The 22,919-nt window shown below is 41.5% G+C and overlaps 1 protein-coding gene across 2 annotated transcripts in view; it reads left to right on the forward strand.

The window, feature by feature from the left end:
* Positions 1-3,030: 3,030 nt before the first annotated feature.
* LOC110490048 (interleukin-1 receptor accessory protein) overlaps positions 3,031-22,919 on the forward strand; it is a 43,137-nt gene continuing 23,248 nt past the window's right edge. Inside the window, exons 1-6 of one of the 2 annotated variants that reach the window (XM_021563167.2) lie at positions 3,031-3,775; positions 5,884-5,978; positions 19,042-19,330; positions 19,597-19,792; positions 21,393-21,561; positions 21,773-21,844. In XM_021563167.2, coding sequence (XP_021418842.1) covers positions 3,774-3,775; positions 5,884-5,978; positions 19,042-19,330; positions 19,597-19,792; positions 21,393-21,561; positions 21,773-21,844 — 823 coding nt within the window. In that variant the 5' untranslated portion in view covers positions 3,031-3,773. The remainder of the gene's footprint in view (positions 3,776-5,883; positions 5,979-19,041; positions 19,331-19,596; positions 19,793-21,392; positions 21,562-21,772; positions 21,845-22,919) is intronic. The other variant, XM_021563168.2, reaches the window with a different exon arrangement.

Consider the following 22,919-nt stretch of genomic DNA (forward strand, 5'->3'; position numbering starts at 1 on the left):
CAGCTTTGATGCACCTGTACTGACCTCGCCTTCTGGATGATAGCGGGGTGAACAGGCAGTGGCTCGGGTGATTGTTGTCCTTGATGATCTTTATGGCCTTCCTGTGACATCGGGTGGTGTAGGTGTCCTGGAGGGCAGGTAGTTTGCCCCCGGTGATGCGTTGTGCAGACCTCCCTACCCTCTGTAGAGCCTTACGGTTGTGGGCGGAGCAGTTGCCGTACCAGGCGGTGATACAGCCCAACAGGATGCTCTCGATTGTGCATCTGTAGAAGTTTGTGAGTGCTTTTGGTGACAAGCCAAATTTCTTCAGCCTCCTGAGGTTGAAGAGGCGCTGCTGCGCCTTCTTCACGATGCTGTCTGTGTGGGTGGACCAATTCAGTTTGTCTGTGATGTGTACGCCGAGGAACTTAAAACTTACTACCCTCTCCACTACTGTTCCATCGATGTGGATAGGGGGGTGTTCCCTCTGCTGTTTCCTGAAGTCCACAATCATCTCCTTAGTTTTGTTGACGTTGAGTGTGAGGTTATTTTCCTGACACCACACTCCGAGGGCCCTCACCTCCTCCCTGTAGGCCGTCTCGTTGTTGTTGGTAATCAAGCCTACCACTGTTGTGTCGTCCGCAAACTTGATGATTGAGTTGGAGGCGTGTGTGGCCACGCAGTCGTGGGTGAACAGGGAGTACAGGAGAGGGCTCAGAACGCACCCTTGTGGGGCCCCAGTGTTGAGAATCAGCGGGGTGGAAATGTTGTTGCCTACCCTCACCACCTGGGAGCGGCCCGTCAGGAAGTCCAGTACCCAGTTGCACAGGGCGGGGTCGAGACCCAGGTTCTCGAGCTTGATGACGAGCTTGGAGGGCACTATGGTGTTAAATGCCGAGCTGTAGTCGATGAACATTATTCTCACATAGGTATTCCTCTTGTCCAGATGGGTTAGGGCAGTGTGCAGTGTGGTTGAGATTGCATCGTTGGGCGGTAAGCAAATTGGAGTGGGTCTAGGGTGTCAGGTAGGGTGGAGGTGATATGGTCCTTGACAAGTCTCTCAAAGCACTTCATGATGATGGAAGTGAGTGCTACGGGGCGGTAGTCGTTTAGCTCAGTTACCTTAGCTTTCTTGGGAACAGGAACAATGGTGGCCCTCTTGAAGCATGTGGGAACAACAGACTGGGATAGGGATTGATTGAATATGTCCGTAAACACATCAGCCAGCTGGTCTGCGCATGCTCTGAGGGCGCGGCTGGGGATGCCGTCTGGGCCTGCAGCCTTGCGAGGGTTGACACGTTTAAATGTTTTCCTCACGTTGGCTGCAGTGAAGGAGAGTCCGCATGTTTTAGTTGCGGGCCGTGTCAGTGGCACTGTATTGTCCTCAAAGCGGGCAAAAAAGTTATTTAGTCTGCCTGGGAGCAAGACATCCTGGTCCGTGACGGGGCTGGTTTTCTTCTTGTAATCCGTGATTGACTGTAGACCCTGCCACATACCTCTTGTGTCTGAGCCGTTGAATTGAGATTCTACTTTGTCTCTATACTGACGCTTAGCTTGTTTGATTGCCTTGCGGAGGGAATAGTTACACTGTTTGTATTTGGTCATGTTTCCGGTCACCTTGCCCTGATTAAAAGCAGTGGTTCGGGCTTTCAGTTTCAGATTTACACCAGTTAAACACAGCCATTTTTACTGGACTATCTGTTGTTGCCAAGTCTTGATATCACTGGGGCTCAGCCTTGCAATAACCAAGTGGTGAGACACATAGCCCTCTAAATGCTTTACCCAAATGCATAATGAGGGCTCTAACTCCCCTTGTGGTGGTCTGGAGCAATGAAGCCATGACGCTGGGTACCTCTAAGTAACGCGGTGGAAGTACAACCATAACTTAGTGCCACAACGCTGCTCATTTGGGAAGAAATTGAATTATGTATTCTGTGAGTGTGTGTGTGTTGTTGTTAACACCTGCCTAAGTTACTGCCTAGGTCCACCAGCCTGGACGACCAGACGACGTGTCCGTAACAACAATCCCAATCCGGACATCCGCTGCCCATCCTGGTGGTGGACTGCTCCATTGGCAGAATGCCTACCAGGGTAAACCACCAGAGGGGGACCGCAACGGCGATCACCAACCAGGACATCCCCTGGCCATTCTTGTGATGGTTTGCAGCTGTAAGAAAGCCTTCCAGGGTAAACCGCCAGGGGGAGTACTGCTATGCTGATCCACAAACCAGGACGGACATCCAAGGTTCATTCTTATGGTGGGTTGCAACTTGCAGGATCCTTCCAAGTTAAATCCACCAGAGTGGGACTGTCATGACTCCTGTGAAGATCTGAAGAATCAGGTTACAGTGGGTCTGCTCTACAGCGCCCTCTCTCTCCCGCAGAAGAGGAGAGGGGTAAAGTTGGCCATTTTATGATGGTCATAAATACCTGTAGAAACTCTCTTTCTCCCACTCTGCAGAAATGGAAGTTAAAAATCCCATTTGTTATAACAGAGAGAGAATTTGTAGTGCCGTGACATCCAATATTGGATAATGAAACAATGAAACAACAGTTGGAATGGTCCATGGGTACTTAAAAGAACAATTATGTCAGATCAGTTGTTGTTTTGGGATCTCATTAAGGACGGAATAACAACGTTATTTTATTGACTGAATGTTTATGAATCAATTTAACAATTAGGATTTGTTATCTGTAATGGTTATGATAAATTAGTCATTGTTGCTCACTGTTAGCATAAAGATAAATGTGCACATGTTTTTTTCCACTTTCAGCCACCCTAGTTCTAATTATGCGTGTACAGTCAAAAAAGGTAAAATGCACATCCCTATCCATGACAGATTTCTCTATACATTAATAGTTTGAGGCAGATCTTCCCCCCATTAAATGCAATGTATTAACGTAGACTCATCTATTGTGAATACATTTTGGTAAAAACCGTAGCAGATTGACTCCTACCTGCTGATACAAGGCTGAAACCGCAACTAAAATTGAGAAATACCCATAGACTGCAGTCACTGCTCAATACACGAAAAAACGCCTATATTGGAGATTTCGCAACTTGGGTTTTCCGTGGAGGGAGGAGTTGAACTTTACGGTACAAGATTCACTTCCTTCTTCATGGCAATAAGCAGAGCACTAAGAAAAATCTAAAATTATTGAATTATTTATTTCCTTAAATGTAAATATGTTGTCGTAGCACTTAGCCTGTAACTATAAACCAATAACGCAGTTTATGTTGAAATCTATAAGAAAGAATGGTGTCTGAGTTATCCAATAGCTTATTGAAATATTAACTTTGTTTGAGCCTTTATCTATTCCTAAATCCAGCAACAAAAATGCGAGGAGTGTCATTTAAAGTAAATTACAAGTGGCACCTGGGACATCGAACGGGGGCTCACTGAGATTTGCATATCGCAGAACCTCTAAGTAGTTTACGAAGGCTGGCAGTCATTCGTCATAGGGACAGGTAGGCTACGTTTTATGTGTAATATACTCTAGCCTACTACTGAGCCGCATCTCGAGGGTGCTCGACTGTGTCGCTTTGATTGGAAGGATTCCCAAGACCGTGTGGTTGTCGTTTGTCATATGATTTATGGTCCAGTGGTGAATGGTACTGTAAAACAAACCCGGTACTGGCACGGCCGCCGTGTTCCTCTCTGATCGTAAGTTAGCCGGCTGCAGCTGAGTCAGACAGTCTCCTCACCCTGCGACAGCCACTCTGTCCTGCCCGGGGTGTCAGCGTTCCCGTTGCCGTCTTCAGCGCTACAGAGTGAACCGGTGGACTTGTGGAGATGTAAGTATCACCTCAACCTATTCATTCGTTTATTACGCATTGTGCACTGTTGCAGTACTAGTTGCATGCAGCCTATAGCTTGCTTTTTTATCCACATTTAGCCTATAATCCAAACAATTCAAGCAATAATGATTTTCCCATACACTGCAAGCAGAGACATCTCTGTACATATATTGTAATCATTTTCATTTATGCATTTTCATACAGTTTGTCAGTTTTGACAGAAAGACCGTCCTCTTCTCCATCAGATTCCGATCGGACCTGCTTAAACATTGGCGCATGTCTCGTTGTTTTCCGAGTTTGCCAGAGGACTCAGGAAGAGCGTGATATCGATCATAGCGGATAATGAGATTTTCTTTCAAACACATAATGGGTGCTCTTTTGTGGAAGCAGAATCAATTAATGTATGCAAACTGAATTAGCCTAGAATGTCCCCTTTTAAGTAATTTCGTGACTCATTAGAAAACGTCTCCCTTTCGAACTCATGGTTGAATGATTATGATAAATTCTAGGCCAATTCAGGCAGCATTGGCAATGTTTCCAGAAAATTGGAAAAAGAAAAGCAGTCATTTGTGACACTCAGATAAGCAGAAGAGAGTGGTTTTGAGTTAAATTAGCCTAAGTAGCCTAGCCTAAAATTAAAATGCTGTTGTGTCCAAAATTGTATTGTACATCAAATGAAGTAACCTAACATTATTTTACACAAGTCAGCATATGTTGCTTTTGAGAATTAACTGAAGTGAGTATAAAGGGATAGTTGAAAGTGATGGTTCACCCAAATTTCACAATTAGGCCTATATATTGGTTTCCGTACCTTGTCCATAGACTGCTTACATGGGTAAGAAAACCAATATTGTAATCTAGTAATAAGATTAACATCTGTTTTCAGATTACACGTCTGTGTGAGTTTAATGTTCTTTAAATAATAATAATAATGTTACATTCAGTGTATCTGTGTTTATATTTGACCATGTTTTGTGCCATGGTCATAGAGACCTCTCATCTTTATCTGTGTTTCTAAAATTTCTCTTCCACGTGCCACTGTGTCTGTCTGGAATTCAATCAAAACCACCTCCACAGTTTCTTTAACTACACAAACTAATGCTCATGCATGCACACGTTTTCTTCTGACAACTGTATCTATACAGTGTGTGGGTAGTCTACCTGGTTGTTGTTGTACAATTTACTGTACTCTTTTAGAAAAAAAAGGTTGCAAACAGGGTACTTCGGCTGTACCCAGAGGAGAACCCTTTTTGGTTCCTGGTAGAATCCTTTTGGGTTTCAGGTAGAACCCTCTATGGAAAGAGTTGAACATGGAACCCAAAGGGGTTCTTCCTGGAACCAAAAAGGTTTTTCCTATGGGGACAGTCAACGAACAATTTTAGGTTCTAGATAGGACTTCTGTGATTTTATGTCACCATGGGAATCAAGAGCTATGCTCTAAATACTGCAAAGTGGGTTTGATTGAATTACGCCCTAAGTGTCTCAATGTGTATTTAATTCAGCATCTGTTCAGTGCCAATGTATCTGGATAGGCAGACCAAGCCAAGGCCATGCCAATTTCTCTTTACTGCCTCAGTCCGTGATAGTGTGGCACAGAGACTTTGGGCAGAAGGCAGCCTCTTGTTCATCTCCCTCTGTGCTGTTGCAGTAAAAAGCGGTGATCAATGTGGAGGTGGAGGCACCCATATGTGCTTCCGGGGAGCCACCACATGTCATTACCTACCTCAGTCCTTTCATGTGTGGCAGATCACCATAATTTGATATCCCTCTTCTCTCCTTTGCGCCTCTTCTCTCTTTACTCTCTCCTTCCCTCCACTTATTTCTTCCTTTCTCTCTCACAATCCTGATCTAGTCTCCTTCCCTGCATCTCTGTGTCTCTTTCTGTGTCCTTCCATGTCTCTCTCTCTCTTTCCCGTCAACTCCTCTCTCTCTCCCTCATCTGCCTTTACTATGACCCTGTCCCATCATTTTGTCTCTTTCCCTCAACCCCCTCCAAAGTTTGACAGAACTGACTGAGTGCAAAATCAATATTTGTATAATTAATAGCTGAGTTATTGTAGAGATCGAGGCAGACATATGGTAATGATTTCCCTCACCCTCCCCAGGGCTCTCTTCATCACAGCTCTTCTATCTATCTCAGTTGCCATGGTGGGAGTAGGTGGGACTACTGCAGCCACCACTCCATCCAGTGTCCACTCAGGTGAGTGATAGTTCCGACAAGGAGGTTTTGATTGGTCAGTATTATGCTACACTCCGAATATGAACCCTAGTACCCTCCGTAGGCAATTCATGTAGATTATAAAATATTGGATGTGAATATATGAATAGCTCCACTTTGCTAAATGGAGTTCACACCATATTTATTACACCTATCCAGTCCTTCCTAAACTATCCCACAATTATGTGTGTAGGGGGTAGAGTCCTGCACAGGTCAGTTTTTTGGAGCCGCACCCACCTCATGCCGGCCACATCAGTTCGGAACCCCACCCATCAGGGCAGATTGTTCTCCGCAACACGACCCATTCGCATAGGATTGTTTTCGAGAGCCCGTCCTTTACCTGCCATATGACATTATTTTAATTAATTGTATTTGTGACTTCACAGTAGTAGGCTTTATTATAATGAATACTATTAGGCTATTATTACTATTCCCCTTCCCTGCATGAATTAATGTCTATTCAACATTTGGATAAAAGGAAACCATGCCATGAATTAAGAACTATATATTTTTATTTTCACAATGTGATCTTTACATTCAATATGGTTTAGATAATAAAATTGTTTAGGCCTAATTACAACTTAAACAAACTATTCCCAGAATCAAATATAGGCTGCAAAAATAAGCTACATTTAGTTTGTAGGCTACTCAAATTACTACCCGCACCGGTTTACACTTTGTATGGCCTGCATATGCCTGAATTAATGTAATAATTAACTGAATTATGGAAAACAAATAGGCCTATCTGCTTGCTCTTTGTGTAGGCTGTGTATCCATCTTCCTCTTTGTTGACCTACCAAACTGGGGATTTCACTCGCGCAGCACCTGTTTCCCTTATCATAATATCCTTTTCTTTTTCTTTATCCGGTTTTCTACGATAGCCATTTTCGCGTGAGCTAGGCTATCCAGGAAAAGTGAACTTGGCAACGTGTCAGACTCACGGATTGAAATAATGTTTTCATTCACCCCGGGGGAACCATGGGTATCCAACTCGATGCAGGACTAGCTTGAGGTTGACTTGACATTGGGAATTCGAGAATAGGTTCACAGGCCCGTTCTGTTTCTGGTTGAATGAGCACATTCTCTGGCTGAATCTCAAACCGAACACTTGGCCTCTAAGCCTTTTATTGAGTGTCCACTCACTGTTGTGTTCGATAGTGAGCACTTGAGTTTGCAAGTGTTTTGGCCAAAATAATAATTTAGACAATTACATTTTTATTTATTTACAGTGCCTTGCGAAAGTATTCGGCCCCCTTGAACTTTGCGACCTTTTGCCACATTTCAGGCTTCAAACATAAAGATATAAAACTGTATTTTTTTGTGAAGAATCAACAACAAGTGGGACACAATCATGAAGTGGAACGACATTTATTGGATATTTCAAACTTTTTTAACAAATCAAAAACTGAAAAATTGGGCGTGCAAAATTATTCAGCCCCTTTACTTTCAGCGCAGCAAACTCTCTCCAGAAGTTCAGTGAGGATCTCTGAATGATCCAATGTTGACCTAAATGACTAATGATGATAAATACAATCCACCTGTGTGTAATCAAGTCTCCGTATGAATGCACCTGCACTGTGATAGTCTCAGAGGTCCGTTAAAAGCGCAGAGAGCATCATGAAGAACAAGGAACACACCAGGCAAGTCCGAGATACTGTTGTGAAGAAGTTTAAAGCCGGATTTGGATACAAAAAGATTTCCCAAGCTTTAAACATCCCAAGCAGCACTGTGCAAGCGATAATATTGAAATGGAAGGAGTATCAGACCACTGCAAATCTACCAAGACCTGGCCGTCCCTCTAAACTTTCAGCTCATACAAGGAGAAGACTGATCAGAGATGCAGCCAAGAGGCCCATGATCACTCTGGATGAACTGCAGAGATCTACAGCTGAGGTGGGAGACTCTGTCCATAGGACAACAATCAGTCGTATATTGCACAAATCTGGCCTTTATGGAAGAGTGGCAAGAAGAAAGCCATTTCTTAAAGATATCCATAAAAAGTGTTGTTTAAAGTTTGCCACAAGCCACCTGGGAGACACACCAAACATGTGGAAGAAGGTGCTCTGGTCAGATGAAACCAAAATTGAACTGAATTGCAACAATGCAAAACGTTATGTTTGGCGTAAAAGCAACACAGCTGAACACACCATCCCCACTGTCAAACATGGTGGTGGCAGCATCATGGTTTGGGCCTGCTTTTCTTCAGCAGGGACAGGGAAGATGGTTAAAATTGATGGGAAGATGGATGGAGCCAAATACAGGACCATTCTGGAAGAAAACCTGATGGAGTCTGCAAAAGACCTGAGACTGGGACGGAGATTTGTCTTCCAACAAGACAATGATCCAAAACATAAATCAAAATCTACAATGGAATGGTTCAAAAATAAACATATCCAGGTGTTAGAATGGCCAAGTCAAAGTCCAGACCTGAATCCAACCGAGAATCTGTGGAAAGAACTGAAAACTGCTGTTCACAAATGCTCTCCATCCAACCTCACTGAGCTCGAGCTGTTTTGCAAGGAGGAATGGAAAAAAATGTCAGTCTCTCGATGTGCAAAACTGATAGAGACATACCCCAAGCGACTTACAGCTGTAATCGCAGCAAAAGGTGGCGCTACAAAGTATTAACTTAAGGGGGCTGAATAATTTTGCACGCCCAATTTTTCAGTTTTTGATTTGTTCAAAAAGTTTGAAATATCCAATAAATGTCGTTCCACTTCATGATTGTGTCCCACTTGTTGTTGATTCTTCACAAAAAAATACAGTTTTATATCTTTATGTTTGAAGCCTGAAATGTGGCAAAAGGTCGCAAAGTTCAAGGGGGCCGAATACTTTCGCAAGGCACTGTATTTATTTGATTGAACCTTCATTTAAACAGGGACTCACATTGAGATTAAACATCTATTTTAAAAGAGAGCCCTGTACACATTACAATAAAAACAGAATATTAAAACATACACATTGTCGTGTCTTTGGCTATGCCGGATTAACTGATATGACATGCTATTCTATAAAATCCTTTCTCTGTAATTAATATTACCTGATTGAGCGAATCATGTAAATTTAATTAACTAGAAAGTCGGGGAACCACAAACAAATATTTATAGAGCTTTTATCTTCAGAATAAACTCTTAAAGACCTAGTAATATTTTACATCAATAGCAGTCAATATTAATCGTCACCTTATTTCAGTCTCATCTGAAAGTTGTAAATTCTTGGTTATCTTCACGAACCCTGGCTAACAAAATTTGGTTTAATTATTTATTTACTAAATACCTAACTAATCACACATAATTACATATACACAGAATGAATCATACCTTGATTACAAATTATATCATGAAGGAATACGTCCCTAGCGGGCGGAACAGATATGACAGCTGGTTACACAAAGAAAAGGGTCTGGGTTTGAGTGAAAGAGCGGGAAGACTGAGGAACAAAGGGAGAAGCGATGTCTCTATCGTAAATACAGTATCTGATGCATTCTAAATTACCACTCATTTGGAAAAGGAAAATGCAATAAATATTTACTCTGAGCTGCTCTTCGGTAGGTTGGTGGTAGATGGAAGGCCGTGTTGCCCAACCGAGTCCTTTGTCTTTTGAAGAATGTCTCTGGTGGTAAATTGGATACGTTGTAGTAACGTTGTTGTGTGGTAGACGGGATACTCTGTCTGTTCTTTCCTAGTCCAAGTTTGCAGCTGCTGTTGCTAACTCAACGGCTAGGAGGTGTCACTTCTGTAGTAAATAAGAGTTCAAAGTTCATACCATTCACAACCAAAGCTCACGCTGAGGTTGGCTTAGTTCTGTAGTTGACATGTTAGTCCTTTTAACGTATGGACCGTCGTCCTCACATCCTCGGAACAGGAGGTTACATTTTCGTCAAGGCTTTATATAGTGGAGCGAGAAGGGTGTGTTTGAAAAGTTTTATAACCCATGTCTCTTCACAGGGGCGGGCCACTGATTGAGCAGAGCCCTAACCTTATGAAAACCCAAATCTCTCATTTGGAAGATAAAATTAAATTTAATCTCTTCACCAATAATTTTATATTCAAACATTTAAATTGAACAACAATTCCATGTGAATCCGATAACTACAATGTGCAGACTTTATGTCATCCTATCATTGATGAGAATGTCTCAGATGACAACCGAACTGACATCATATTCATTAAGTACCACCACTAATGTTCAATTGGTCGGATTACCAGAATATAGTTAATTTCCCCCCACCTTCTGATGTTCCCAGAATCTCTATGTTAACCAAAGGATTTTCAAATGTCACATCAGTAGGGTAGAGAGAGGAAAAAGGGGGGAGAGGTATTTATGACTGTCATAAACATACCCCCAGGCCAACGTCATGACAGTCCCCCCATGTTGGGTTCAATCTTGCGATAAACCTGCATGTTGCAAACCAACATAAAAATGACCGTGGGTTGTCCTGGTTGTGGTCCATCGTTGTGGTCCCCATCTGGTTGTCGACCCGGGTAGGGTTTCTGAGAATGAAGTCCACTCCATGGCTGGACAGCAGATGTCCAGTTGGTGATCGCTGTTGCAGTCCCCCCTCTGGTGTGGTCGACCCGGGTAGGGTATCTGCACTTGAAGAAGTCCGTGCGTTTATGCTTACGCAAGAGCACAAGGGAAAGAAACCAAGTATCCTGGCAGATTACAACTTGTTCAGAATTAGTCTGACGTCGTCAGGTAATTTCCAGGTCAATGCCTGGAGGTCAGTCAGAATTGATGTCGAGGGAGTCTGTAGTGGTTTTACTACCAGTCACTGTCTTCCACTATTGTAGTGGCGGTAGGTATGAAGAAGTCTACTTCATAGCTATGTTATCCATGGAGGAGCTAACTTCATGACGGAAGTACTCTTTAAGTATTAGACCAGTCGTACGTGGTGTGATCGTGGTTCATGACTTCTAATAACTTTTCTCCTGAACGGAGGGTTCTATTTATTAGTGGCGTGTGTTAACCATTGGAAGAGTGCAATGGAGATTCCCTTCCCCGTGTTGCACTCTGAGTGACTCCTATGTTGCTATTATCAATAGCAATTTAACTTGTGAGGTTACTAATCCTCTTACTGAGTGTTGCTGGACTGACAGTGGTATTGGTAGGGGCAAAAAAACTAAACATGGATGTTCCTAAATCTGTGGCGACTGAAGGGATTTCTAGTGTTATCCATTCTTATGAACAGGTTTGGTAACTTATTATTCTTATCTTAATTAATGAAGTTACATATGGAGGGAGTTTCTGTCAGGTTGCTTTTTAAATAAATAAAAGAGAATGCAGCTCTCTTATTACAGACAGAGGTCCATCCCACATTTTTATACAGACTACAATGATCAGTCCTAAATTTGTCCCCTGTGATAAAACGTATTGCTGAATGGTAGACTGTGTCCAAGGGTTTTAAAACAGAGGTTGCTGCATGCATGTAAACAATTTCACCAAAATCCAATACAGGGAGAAGCGTTGCTTGAACAATCTTTCTCCTATTTTTAATACTAAGGCATGATTTATTTAGATATAAAAAACTATCTTGGATCTTAGCTTCTTATTCATATTTGTTATAGGCGTTATGAAGGATAACTTGTCATCAATCCAGACACCCAGGTACTTATATTGAGAAACAAGCTCCATTTAAAGTGTGTATATGCAGGTCCTCAGGGTCAACACTTCGTGACACTCGATGTCCCAACTGCCACTTATCAATTTTCTAAACCATTCGCGAACATTGTCTCCTGCGACCTGTCTTCTTGTAGCATGACTCACTTGCTACTGTATGAAACAGGGGCACTGGGGACCAGGGGCAAACACAGACGCATACTCCAATAGACAGTGAGAAAGTAGTAAAAATAAACCCACATCTCTCTACTTCTGCACAAATTATGTGCAATTATATCGGTCGCCAGTGATTTCATCACTTGGTTTTAGCTTGTTGTAACCTGCCTGCTGCAAACAAAGTGGGTGAAAACACTCTTTGGTGATGAATTTTCAATTCCTGTGTTATAAAATACATTTTACCAAGACAAATGATTGTTCATGTTCTGAATCATTCATTGTGATATTTCTCTAACATATTGTGGTGGAAATTCAACACCAGTGACACCTGAAGTCATATTTCACAGAGATCAAATCAAAGATCAAATTTGATTTGTCACATGCGCCGAATTACAACAGGTGTTTTAAGAAAAATACCCCCCCAAAAATAAATAAAAATAACAAATAATTAAAGAGCAGCAGTAAAACAACAATAGAGAGGCTATATATACAGGGGGTCCCGGTACAGAGTCAGTATGCTGGGGCACCGGTTAGTCGAGGTAATTGAGGTAATATGTACATGTAGTTATTAAAGTGACTATGCATAGATAATAACAGAGTAGCATCAGTGTAAAAGAGAGGGGGTTTGGGTAGCCATTTGATCAGATGTTCATGAGTCATGGCTTGGGGGTAGAAGCTGTTGAGAAGCCTCTTGGATCTAGACTTGGCTGCAGCTGTAGAACACCTTTTGAGGATCTGAGGACCCATGCCAAATATTTTCAGTCTCCTGAGGGGGAATAAGATTTTGTCGCGACCTCTTCATGACTGTCTTGGTGTGCTTGGACCATGTTAGTTTGTTGCTAATATATGTATGTATATTATTAGTGTTGGATAGAAAACACTCTAAAGTTTCTAAAACTGTTTGAATGATGTTTGTGAGTATAACATAACTCATATGACAAGCAAAATCCTGAGGAGAAATTAAAACAGGAAGTGAGATATCTGGGCTTTGTATGTATTCACCAGAGTCCCCAATGAAATACCCTTGAGATATGAATGATGTTGCACTGCCTAGGGGTTCCACTAGATGTAAACCATTAACAGAATTTGTAATGAGGCTTCTATGTTGTTGTGGGAGTGAATGAGAGCAGAATATATCAGCTGTCCATCAAGCAGCCATTTTGTGATTGCGCTTTTTCCTCATGGTACCCACTTGCGTTCCATGGCTCACGAAGACTAGAAGGAATACTCCGGTTGGTAATCCTTTATTGAAGCTATATGTTAAAAACATCCTAATGATTGATTCTGTACTTAGTTTGAAATGTTTCTTCGACCGTTAATATCACCTTTTGAAGTTTTTGTCCGATATAACGCTGACCAGAATTTGCGTTTGGATATGTATACCAAACGCTCTAACAAAATAAGGTATTTGGACATAAATAACGGACATTTCGAACAAAACAAACATTTATTGTGGACCTGGGATTCCTGGAGTGCTTTCTGATGTAGATCATCAAAGGTAAGGGAATATTTATCATGTAATATCTTGTTTATGTTGATGCCATCTTTGCGGCTGTAGTGTTTTTAAATTGAGCTCCGTCTCAGATTATTGCATCCATTTCTTTTTCCGTAAAGTTTTTTTGAAATCTGTCACAGCGGTTGCATTAAGGAGAGGTATATCTATAATTCCATGTGTATATTATCATCTACATTTATGATGAGTATTTCTGTTGAATGATGTGGCTATGCAAAATCACTTGATGTTTTTGGAACTGGTGAATCTAACACGCCAATGTAAACTCAGATTATTTTGATATAAATATGAACATTATCAAACAAAACATGCATGTATTGTGTAACATGAAGTCCTATGAGTGTCATGTGATGAAGAAAATTAAAGGTTAGTGATTAATTTTCTTTATTTCTGGTTTTTCTGAATGCTATATTTTGCTGGAAAATGGCTGTGCTTATTGTGGTTTGGTGGAGACCTAACATAATCGTTTGTAGTGCTTTCACTGAAAATCCTATTTGAAATCGGACACTTTGGTGGGATTAACAATGAAAATAAATTAAAAATGATATGAGACACATGTATGTTTTAGGAATTGTAATTATGAGATTTCTGTGGTTTGAATTTTGGCACCCTCTATTTTCACTGGTAGTTGTCATATCGATCCCGGTATCGGGATTGCAGCCATAACAGGTTAACCTTTTTGGGATAGGGGGCAGCAATTTCACTTTTGGATAAATAGCGTGCCCAGACTGAACTGCCTCCTACCCTGTCCCAGATGCTAATATATGCATATTATTATATATAGTATTGGATAGAAAACACTGAAGTTTCTAAAACTGTTTGAATGATGTCTGTGAGTATAACATAACTCATTTTGCAGGCAAAAACTGAGAAAGATTCCAAACAGGAAGTGAGAAATCGATTTTCAAAACAGTGCCTATTGAAATCCTAGTGAGATATGAATGAGGATGCACTTCCTAGGGCTTCCACTAGATGTCACTGTCTTTTGAAACTGGTTTGAGGATTCTACTATAAAGGAGGTGCTCATAATAGCTCTGAGTCTGGCAGAGAGCCTCGGTCTCATGAAGCGCGCTCCCGACAGAGTTTGCTCTCGTTCCAATGCTTTTCTTCAGACAATGAAATTCTCCGGTTGGAACCTTATTGATGATTTATGTTAAAAACATCCTAAAGATTGATTGCACACATCATTTGACTTGTTTCTACGGACTGTAACGGAACTTTGAGTTTTTGTCTGGCGGAAGTGTTTGCGCCTCATGAAGACTTTTGAATTTTTTTTATTTTACCTTTATTTTACTAGGCAAGTCAGTTAAGAACAAATTCTTATTTTCAATGACGGCCTAGGAACAGTGGGTTAACTGCCTGTTCAGGGGCAGAATGACAGATTTGTACCTTGTCAGCTCAGGGATTCGAACTTGCAACCTTTCGGTTACTAGTCCAACGCTCTAACCATGGGCTGAACATGCTAACAACAAGTGGCTTTACGGAAGTTTATGGAACAAATCAGTCATCTATTGTCAAACTGGGATTCCTGGGAGTGCCTTCTGATGAAGATCAAAGGTAAGTGAATATTTATAGTGTTTTTTTCTAGCTTCTGTTGATGCCAAAATGGCGGATATTCCTCTGGCTGTTTTGGGTTCTGAGCGCCATTCTCAGATTATGCTTTTTCCGTAAAGTTTTTTAAAAATCTGACACAGCAGTTGAATAGAGGATAAGTCTATCTTTTATCAATGTTTATTATGAGTATTTCTGCAAAATCACCGGATGTTTTGGAATCAAAACATTACTGCACATAACACGCCAATGTAAACTGAGATTTTTGGATATAAATATGCACATTATCAAACAAAACATACATGTATTGTGTAACATGATGTCCAATGAGTGTCATCTGATGAAGCGCATCAAAGGTTAGTGATTAATTTTATCTATATTTCTGCTTTTTGTGACTCCTATCTTTGGCAGGAAAATGGCTGTGTGTGTTTTTGTGACTTGACTCTGACCTAACATAATCATATGCTGTGCTTTAGCTGTAAAGCATTTTTAAATCGTGCACGATGGGTATATTAAAAATATGTTTATCTTTCATTTGCTGTAATGGACTTGTTAATGTGTGAAAGTTACATATTTCTAAAAAATATTTTTGAATTTCGCGCACTGCCGTTTAGAGGAAGGTTGTCGAGGGGTTCCGCCTGCCCTTGAAAGGTTAAAGTAGTTGGCAATATCAGTGGGTTTTGTGATAAATGAGCCATCTGATTCAATGAATGAGTTAGATTTGTTTTCCTCAAAAAAATGCCATTTAAACAGCTTGGAAAATTCCAGAAACTGATGTCATGGCTTTAGAAGAATCTGCTAATTGACATAATTTGAGTCAATTGAAGGTGTACCTGTGGATGTATTTCAAGGCCTACCTTCAAACTCAGTGCCTCTTTCCTTGACATCATGGGAAAATCAAAAGAAATCAGCCAAAAAAAAATTGTAGATCTCCACAAGTCTGGTTCATCTGTACAAACAATAGTACACAAGTATAAACACCATGTGACCACGCAGCCTTCATAGCCCTCAGGAAGGAGGTACAAAAGTATCTATATCCACAGTAAAACGAGTCCTATATTGACATAATCTGAAAGGCCGCACAGCAAGGAAGATGCCACTGCTCCAAAACCGCCATATAAAAGCCAGTCTACGGTTTGCATCTGCACATGGGGACAAAGATTGTGCTTTTTGGAGAAATGTCCTCAGGTCGGATGAAACAAAAATAGAACTGTTTGGCCATAATGACCATCGTTAATGTTTGGTGGAAAAAGAGGGAGGCTTGCAAGCCAAAGAAAACCATCCCAACCGTGAAGCACGGGGGTGGCAGCATCATGTTGTGGGGGTGCTTTGCTGCAGGAGGGACTGGTGCACTTCACAAAATAGATGGCATCATGAGGGAGGACAACTATGTGGATATATTGAAGCAACATCTCAAGACATCAGTCAGGAAGTTAAAGCTTGGTCGCAAATGGGCCTTCCAAATGGACATTGACCCCAAGCATACTTCCAAAGTTGTGGCAAAATGGCTTAAGGACAAGAAAGTCAAGGCATTAGAGTGGCCATCACAAAGCCCTGACCTCAATCCTATAGAAAGAACATTTGTGGGCAGAACTGAAAAAGTGTGTGCGAGCAAGGAGGCCTACAAACCAGACTCAGTTACACCATCTCTGTCAGGAGGAATGGGCCAAAATTCATCCAACTTATTGTGGGAAGCTTGTGGAAGGCTACCTGAAACAGTTGACCCAAGTTAAACAATTTAAAGGCAATGCTATCAAATACTAATTGACTGTATGTAAACTTCTGACCCAATGGGAATGTGATGAAAGAAATTAAAGCTGAAAGAAATCATTCTCTCTACTATTATTCTGACATTTCACATTCTTAAAATTAAGTGGTGATCCTAACTGACCTAAAACAGGGAATTTGTCTTGGATTAAATGTCAGGAATTTTGAAAAACTGAGTTTAATGTATTTGGCTAAGGTGTATGTAAACTTCCGACTTCAACTGTTTATAGACCTTTTCTCGCATCTCTCGCATTTTTTGAGGCCTTGCTCACAATTCATTCTGTGACAGCACAGTGATCAAACGATATACTGTATGTGAGGTTCTTGATCATATCTTTGATCATGACACTGGTGAGGAGGAGAGAGTCCTTGTTAAACTTCGACACAAAGTAGTCTGTGACAAATAGTACAATATGTTTCATCTGAGTATTTGTTATAGTCAAAATTGTCCATACATTATGCTTTTTTTAACTCAAAAACAAGTTGTATGAGCTCAGGTCAATGAGGCCTACAGGCCATAAATAGCAAATAGAAGTTAAAATCTTGTAATGTTCACACGAAATTAAGTTGATAAAAAGATCTAACACAACATGACTACCATCATGACTCGTGACCGCCGGTGTGACATTAATACGGTCACCATAAGTGTCACAGTCACCATACGGTCACCATAGGTGTGTGTGTGTTAAGGTGCGGATTAAAGGGAAGCACACCCGCAAGCTGCCCTGTGACACCAGCCTACCAGATGACCTAAATAACTTCTATGTTCGCTTCGAAGGCAAGCAACACTGAAGCATGCATGACAGCATCAGCTGTTCTGGACGACTGTGTGATAACGCTCTCCATAGCTGTTGTGAGTAAGACCTTTAAACAGGTCAATATTCACAATGCCGCAGGGTCTGACAGTTACCAGGACTTGTACTCCAAGCATGCGCTGACCAACTGGCAAGTGTCTTCACTGACATTTTCAACCTGTCCCTGTGCCCAAGAACACTAAGGTAACCTGCCTAAATATCTACCGACCCGTAGCACTCCTGTAGCCATGAAGTGCTTTGAAAGGCTGGTCATGGCTCACATCAACACCATTTTCCCAGAAACCCTAGACCCACTCAAATTTGCATACCGCCCCAACAGATCCACAGATGATGCAATCTCTATTGCAGTCCACACTGCCCTTTCCCACCTGGACAAAAGGAACACCTATGTGAGAATGCTGGACAGAGCAATTCCTTTACCAGGCCGTGATCTGACTGGTCAGGACGCTCTTGATGGTGCAGCAGTAGTTTTTGGAGAGGACCTGGGGTGGCGTTCTGAATTTCTTCAGCAGCCTTAGGAAGTAGATATGTGTGCCCTCTTGACAAGAGTGGTGTTGTTGGTCCATGACAAGTCCTCGGTGATGTGGACGCCAAGGAACATAAAACTGCTGACTCTCTACTGCAGTCCATTTGATGTGGATCCTCCTCAATTAACAATACTGGCTTAAGGGAGAGGTTGTTATCCTGTCACCACAATGCCAGTTCACTTACCTCCTCTCTACAATGCCAGTTCACTTACCTCCTCTCTATAGGCTGCTTCGTCGTTGTTGGTTATCAGGCCTACAACCCTGGTGTCGTCAGCAAACTTGATGATGGAGTTTGTGTCGTGCAAAGATACACAGTTGTGGGTGAACAGGAAGTATAGCAGAGGGCTGATTACACAACCTTGGGGGACCTCTGTGTTAAGTGTCAGTGTGGAGGAGGTGTTGCCAATCCTCACAGCCTGTGGTCTGCCTTTCATGATGTCAAGGATCCAGTTGCAGAGGGTGTGGTCCAGACCCAGGGCTCTAAGCTTGGTGTCAAACTTGGAGGAATTACACAATAGTGTTGAATGCTAAACTGTAGTCAATGAAGAGCATTCTCACATAGATGTTCCTCTTGTCCAGATGTGTTACAGCCGTGTGAATATGAATATGTGTGAATATGAATATGAAAATGGCATCTTCCATGGATCTGTTGGAGCATCTGATATCAACGTAATATCAGCTAAATCACTGGTTTATTCTTGTGGGACAAGCTTATTTTAGCTCGCAGGTGCATGTCTTCTCCCGTTAGTATCGTTTAAGAAGGTGCGTATAGACCTCTGCAAACGGAAACTTGCAGGTGTTTTTTTAATAGTCAGATTAATACTCTGTGTGAATCTGACAGGGGAATTACCGTCAAACTGTCGTGCAGCCCAGCATAGCCCCCCTACCTCCACCCCTTTACAGAAACATATGATGAGGACTACAGTAGTACAGGCCCCCCAATATCAGCAGAGTGCCCCACATCTCACTCCTTCTCCCTATTCCACTTCTCCAAGCCCAATGTTCCTAAATACAACATGTGAAGTGGGGTACAATGTAAGAGAGAGAGAGAGAGGTGTGGTTTTGTCTGTCTAGAGTAATCCCTCTATCCCTCTTAGTGATCCAGTGCCATGACTGGGGCGAGTCAGACGATGGAGCCGTGAGGGTGATGGAGGGGGAGGCATGCTGGCTTCTCTGCCCTCTCTTCTCCCACCCCACTGTCTACAACTATAGCTCGGCCCAGGCAGCAGGCCTCAACCTAGTGTGGTACCACGTGGCTGCAGGTCAGGACCTGGAACAACCCATCGACTTCCACCACCCCGACCAGAGGCTCAGCAAGGAGAGGGAGAGGCTGTGGCTGCAGCCCACCACCACGCAGGACGCGGGCCAGTACATCTGCATGCTGAGGTAGGATGGAGACTGGGCTCGGTAGTGCCAAGAAAACCTGTCTATGAGCAGATGTTTGTATAAAAATGTGTCATTCTTTTAATCTTTTGAACCCATCATCATTATCTGCCAGACGGTCAGAAAGTGCGTCATATCCTGAGCCAAAACCTCCCGACCTACAGTATCTTTTTTTTGTTTTAAATGACAAAGTCACAGTTTGTCTGATTTAACATTGTGTGTGTGTGTGTGTGTGTGTGTGTGCGCGTGCGCGTGCTTTCCCCTCTCAGAAACAGGACATCGTGTGCCAAGATTGCCATGCGTCTGGAGGTGTTGCCAAGTGGACAGGACCCCAACTGTGAGGTGAAGGCTGCTGTACCTCCCACCCCAGTCATCGCGCCCATACAAGATGGCAGGACCCTAACCTGCCCTGACCTGGAGCACATCAAGCTGCCTAACACTAGCCACTCTGTCACCTGGTACCATGTAAGGTGACCCTCGGTCTGTCTGTGTACAATTAATTTAATTTACCATATGCGAGAATGGCTAGTACTGTTACTTGGATGCTGTACCTAATATAAATAGCAGCTAAGAAAGTGTATTACTTGATACAATTTAAAAAATAGATTCCTTATTAAAAAGCAGTGCGATCATCAGTATACCCCAGGGGTCAAAACATTGTTGTCAGATTGTATATATTTTTTGGTTTAGCAAACTAGTGTCACCGAAATTTCATGATTTTTAACCACTTTAAAATGGACATGTATACAACATTTCAAAGCTCACTATTTCGAATTACACATAATTTAAAAGCCAATTTCATAGAGAATGTAAAAACTAGACTATATGTAGTAGCTTCCTTTGAAGAGATGTTTGGGTCTAAGTAGGTGTTTGCTGTTTGGCAGTCTAAATTGTGGGATATGCAAATATGCACATATTTGTATTTATTATGGATCCCCATTACCTGCTGCCAAGGCAGCAGCTACTCTTCCTGGGGCCCAGCAAAATTAAGGCAGTTATACAATTTTAAAAACATTACAATACACCAGAAAATCAACACTGTAACAGATTTCTGTATTTTTCTTTCTACAGTAAATCATACAGTAATGTGCTGCTATATCAGTATACAATATGTTACTGTAGACCTCAAGGCATTTCTGGTCTAGCAAATTACTGCATTTGTTAGCTGTAAAATTAACAACAAATATTCAGCTAAGATACCGAATAGTACATTTACAGTAAGTTCCTTTATTTTCAAAATTGAAGCACATGTGCCATTTCAAGACTGATTTATAAAGTTTAACTGGTTTCATCACTGATTACAAAATTTGAGGACGCTCCAATGTTTTGGCCACAGTTTTTTGTTAAGTTTTAGAACCTTTTAAGGTTAAACCTTTGAATTTGCTGAACATATCTTATGTTTTGGCCATCACAGTTGTATTAAATCCGTCTAGAATGCGGTTTCAACCAATCATCATCCAGGATTAGACCCACACGTTGTATAAACAATTGCATTGTCTTTGTTTTATGTTGATTGTCAATTTGTACCCAGTGTAGAAACACACGACGGAATGTTCTGTAGAGTAATCAACTATAGAAAAGTTGACAATAAAATTACTGTAAAAGTGGAACACAACACGTTACAATACGACAGGATGCCAGTCTATCACAGGGACTTACTCCCAACCCATCTCCTTAATGCTGAGTGCCAAGCAGGGCGGAAACTCTAACCACAAGGGCAAGGAGTTGGTCTCACAAATATAACCTCTAACAAAGCATGGCAGGACATACACTAGATGCCCAAAAGGTCAATGGACCTCTTTGGTTCCTCTCTTCTACTAAAGATTATCTACTACAGTGGAGGCGGCTGAGGGAAGGACGGCTCATAATAATGGCCAGAACAGAGCACATGGAATGGCACAAACATATGGAAACCATGTGTTTGATACCATTTCACTAATTCCCCTCTAGCCACTACCACAAGCCTGTCATCCCCAATTAAGGTGACACCAACCTCCTGTGATCGACTGTGCTCTACCCCCCCCCCCCCCCCCCCCCCCCCCCCTCCTGTGTTGACCTTGAGCAGGGGTGCAATGCGTTCGGGAACTTCAACATCGATCGTGTGCTCAAAGGAGACAAGCTGGTCATCCATGTAATGTTGGAGCACTACCAAGGACTGTACCACTGTGTGGTCACTTATGAGACCAAAGGAAGAGCCATCAAATTCACCAGAGTGGTCAATGTAACCGCAGTGTGTAAGGCCTTTTTCACAACTATCTGAAAGTTTTGTAACTATGAACGTTGCACTGTACATCCTTTTGTTAATGTTTGAGACCATGAAAGCAATTCAGTGATATGTTTTTGAATATTTCCTATAGTTAAGGTTTTATGGATAAATATCTGATATTGCAATATGATAATGTCAAACTTTCAATAAGCGTAATATCTGCTTTGTGTTTCTCTCAGCTTCCAGTGGTTTACCCAAACAGCCAAATATACTCAACCCTGCCAAGGAGCAATTATATCCTGTCAAACAAGGTAGGTAGAGATAGACTATGAGATACATCAGCATATCAATATATTGATCAAGATATAGACAGTGTACAAAACATTAGGAACACTGCTCTTTCCATGACATAGACTGAGCAGGTGAATCCAGGTGAAGGCTATGATCCCTTATTGATGTCACTTCAATCAGTCTAGATGAAGGGGAGGAGACAGGTTAAAGAAAGATGTTTAATCATTGAGACAATTGGATTGTGTATGTGTGCCATTCAGAGGGTGAATGAGCAAGACAAAAGATTTAAGTGCCCTGGAATGCGTTATGGTACTAGGTGCCAGGCGCACCGGTTTGTGTCAAGAACTGCAACACTGCTGCGTTTTTCACTCTCAACAGTTTCCCGTGTGAATCAATAATGGTCCAACACCCAAAGGACATCCAGCCAACTTGACACAGGAAGAGATAAAAGGAGAATTGACAAAGCATGTGTGAAAGAAATGGTGTACAAGCTAATGATGTGGAAATACTGAAAAGCATATATATATATATATATATATATATATATATATATATATATATATATATATATATATATATACAACTATTGGTTTAAGCAGACCAGTTAGCAACATGCCAACTAGGCATATATATATATATATATATATATATATACAGTTGAAGTCAGAAGTTTACATACACTTAGGTTGGTGTCATTAAAACTCATTTTTCAACCACTCCACAAATATCTTGTTAAACTATAGTTTTGACAAGTCGGTTAGGACATGTACTTTGTGCATGACACAAGTAAGTAATTTTTCCAACAATTGTTGACAGATAATTTCACTTCTAATTCACTGTATCACAATTCCAGTGGGTCAGAAGTTTACATTCACTTAGTTGACTGTGCCTTTAAACAGCTTGGAAAATTCCAGAAAAGTATGTCATGGCTTTAGACCCTTCTGATAGGCTAATTGACATAATTTGAGTCAATTGGAGGTGTACATGTGGATGTATTTCAAGGCCTACCTTCAAACTCAGTGCCTCTTTGCTTGACATCATGAGAAAATCTAAATAAATCAGCCAAGACCTCTGAAAAAAAATTGTAGACCTCCA

Source organism: Oncorhynchus mykiss, chromosome 15 (genome assembly GCF_013265735.2).
Source record: "Oncorhynchus mykiss isolate Arlee chromosome 15, USDA_OmykA_1.1, whole genome shotgun sequence".
In the NCBI taxonomy this organism is placed as follows: Eukaryota; Metazoa; Chordata; class Actinopteri; order Salmoniformes; family Salmonidae; genus Oncorhynchus; species Oncorhynchus mykiss.